Genomic DNA, 1,519 nt, shown 5'->3' with positions numbered 1-1,519 from the left:
CAAAGGCTCACGTTTAAGTCCCGAATGTAGAAGTTAAAAAAGTCGATAAGTTGTCATCACTCCTAATTTTCATTTTTCCGAAGATGTGGAATACAACAAGACGATGAAAAAATCAAGAACTAACTATGGTTTCATTTCATATATCCATAAAAATCAAAAAGACAAAACATCAAAGCATAAGTACTCTTGTGTATATTTTCTTGACTACAACTTCAACTCCAAATTATCATCCTCATCAGAAGAAGAAGAAGAAGAAGAAGAAATCCCAGAAATTGGCTTGTCGAATGTCGTAGTACTGATTGACGTAGAGGCATAATGATCACTATACGGATATATGTAAACCCAAGTAAGAGGCATTACTGTTGGAACACTTTTCATCATGTAATTTGGCACATTATGAGTTTCTTGATTATTTCCCAATGGAACCATAGCTTGATCTGTATCCTCTGTTTTTTCAATACGAACATCAAAAACACTTGATTTCTTGCGCTTTTTTTTTCTCTCATTCGAAATGGAATTAGCATCCAATAATCTCACAAAGTACTTCTGAGCATGACTAGCAACCTGTGTTGGCGTTCTACTAGGCACGAAATCCTTAGCAATGTTCGTCCAATTTCCTTTTCCGTGAAAATCCAATCCTTTCAAGAATGCTCTCTGTTCGTCCTCTGTCCATCGATTTCCTTTCTTGATCATTTTCTTTCCCAAGAAATCTTTTTCAGATATTACTGTAGCAGCAGAACTAGTTGTTGTCGTTGTTGTTGTTGTTGTTGCAGTAGTGATATCAAAACCAATCAATTTGATGCTTTTTTCATCTTCACTGCAATTTCTTGCCATTGCTAAAAAAAGTGTGTGTTAATTTGATAAATGAAGAAGAATACTAGTATTACAAGTGTATATTTAAGGAGGAAAGTTTCCTTTTTTAATGCAATGTAAGAAATATTTGGGGAAACCGTGTTTTTTCACTTTTTATGGTAACTAATAGTTCTTATTTTATTTATTCAGATTAATTGGTGTTTATTTTATGGTAACTAATAGTTCTTATTTTATTTATTCAGATTACTTGATGTTTATTTTATGGTAACTAATAGTTCTTATTTTATTTATTCAGATTACTTGATGTTTATTTTTGGTAACTAATTAATCAATAAATTTTACTACTGTTTTACCATCGTATGATTAATGTTTTGCATTATCCGATATTAAAAGTTTACTTTTTAATGAGTGTAAATGATACTTAAAATTTATTATAATTTAGTAAAAACAAGCGAGAATGTGTTTTTGGACTTGGGAAAATATTGCAAAGAGTATTTATGGGAAGGAGGTAACGCAATATGTAATAAATAAAAAACAGAGTGAAAGTAAAAAGATTTCTCTAAGATTTGATTTCGAAGTAATTTTTTTTTTGCGTAAATATCAATGTATCTTGTTATTTCATTGCAAATATTATAAATTGTTTTGCTTTTGAAACGTTCAAAGTGAATTAAATCTTAATAATGTAGTCATATATGTTTTAACATGT

General features: G+C 29.9%; 1 protein-coding gene across 1 annotated transcript; it reads right to left on the bottom strand.

Annotated features, from left to right (window-relative positions):
* Window positions 1-204: 204 nt before the first annotated feature.
* Window positions 205-834, bottom strand: LOC107003602 (probable transcription factor At5g61620). The gene has a single exon (XM_015201930.1). The coding sequence runs from the start codon at window positions 832-834 to the stop codon at window positions 205-207; it is 630 nt and encodes a 209-aa protein (XP_015057416.1).
* Between the last annotated feature and the right edge of the window lie 685 nt (window positions 835-1,519).

The sequence above is a fragment of the Solanum pennellii genome, chromosome 11 (genome assembly GCF_001406875.1).
Source record: "Solanum pennellii chromosome 11, SPENNV200".
Lineage (NCBI taxonomy): Eukaryota > Viridiplantae > Streptophyta > Magnoliopsida > Solanales > Solanaceae > Solanum > Solanum pennellii.
The sequence above is the reverse complement of the archived record's forward strand: the minus strand, read 5'-3'. Positions and strand labels throughout refer to the sequence as shown.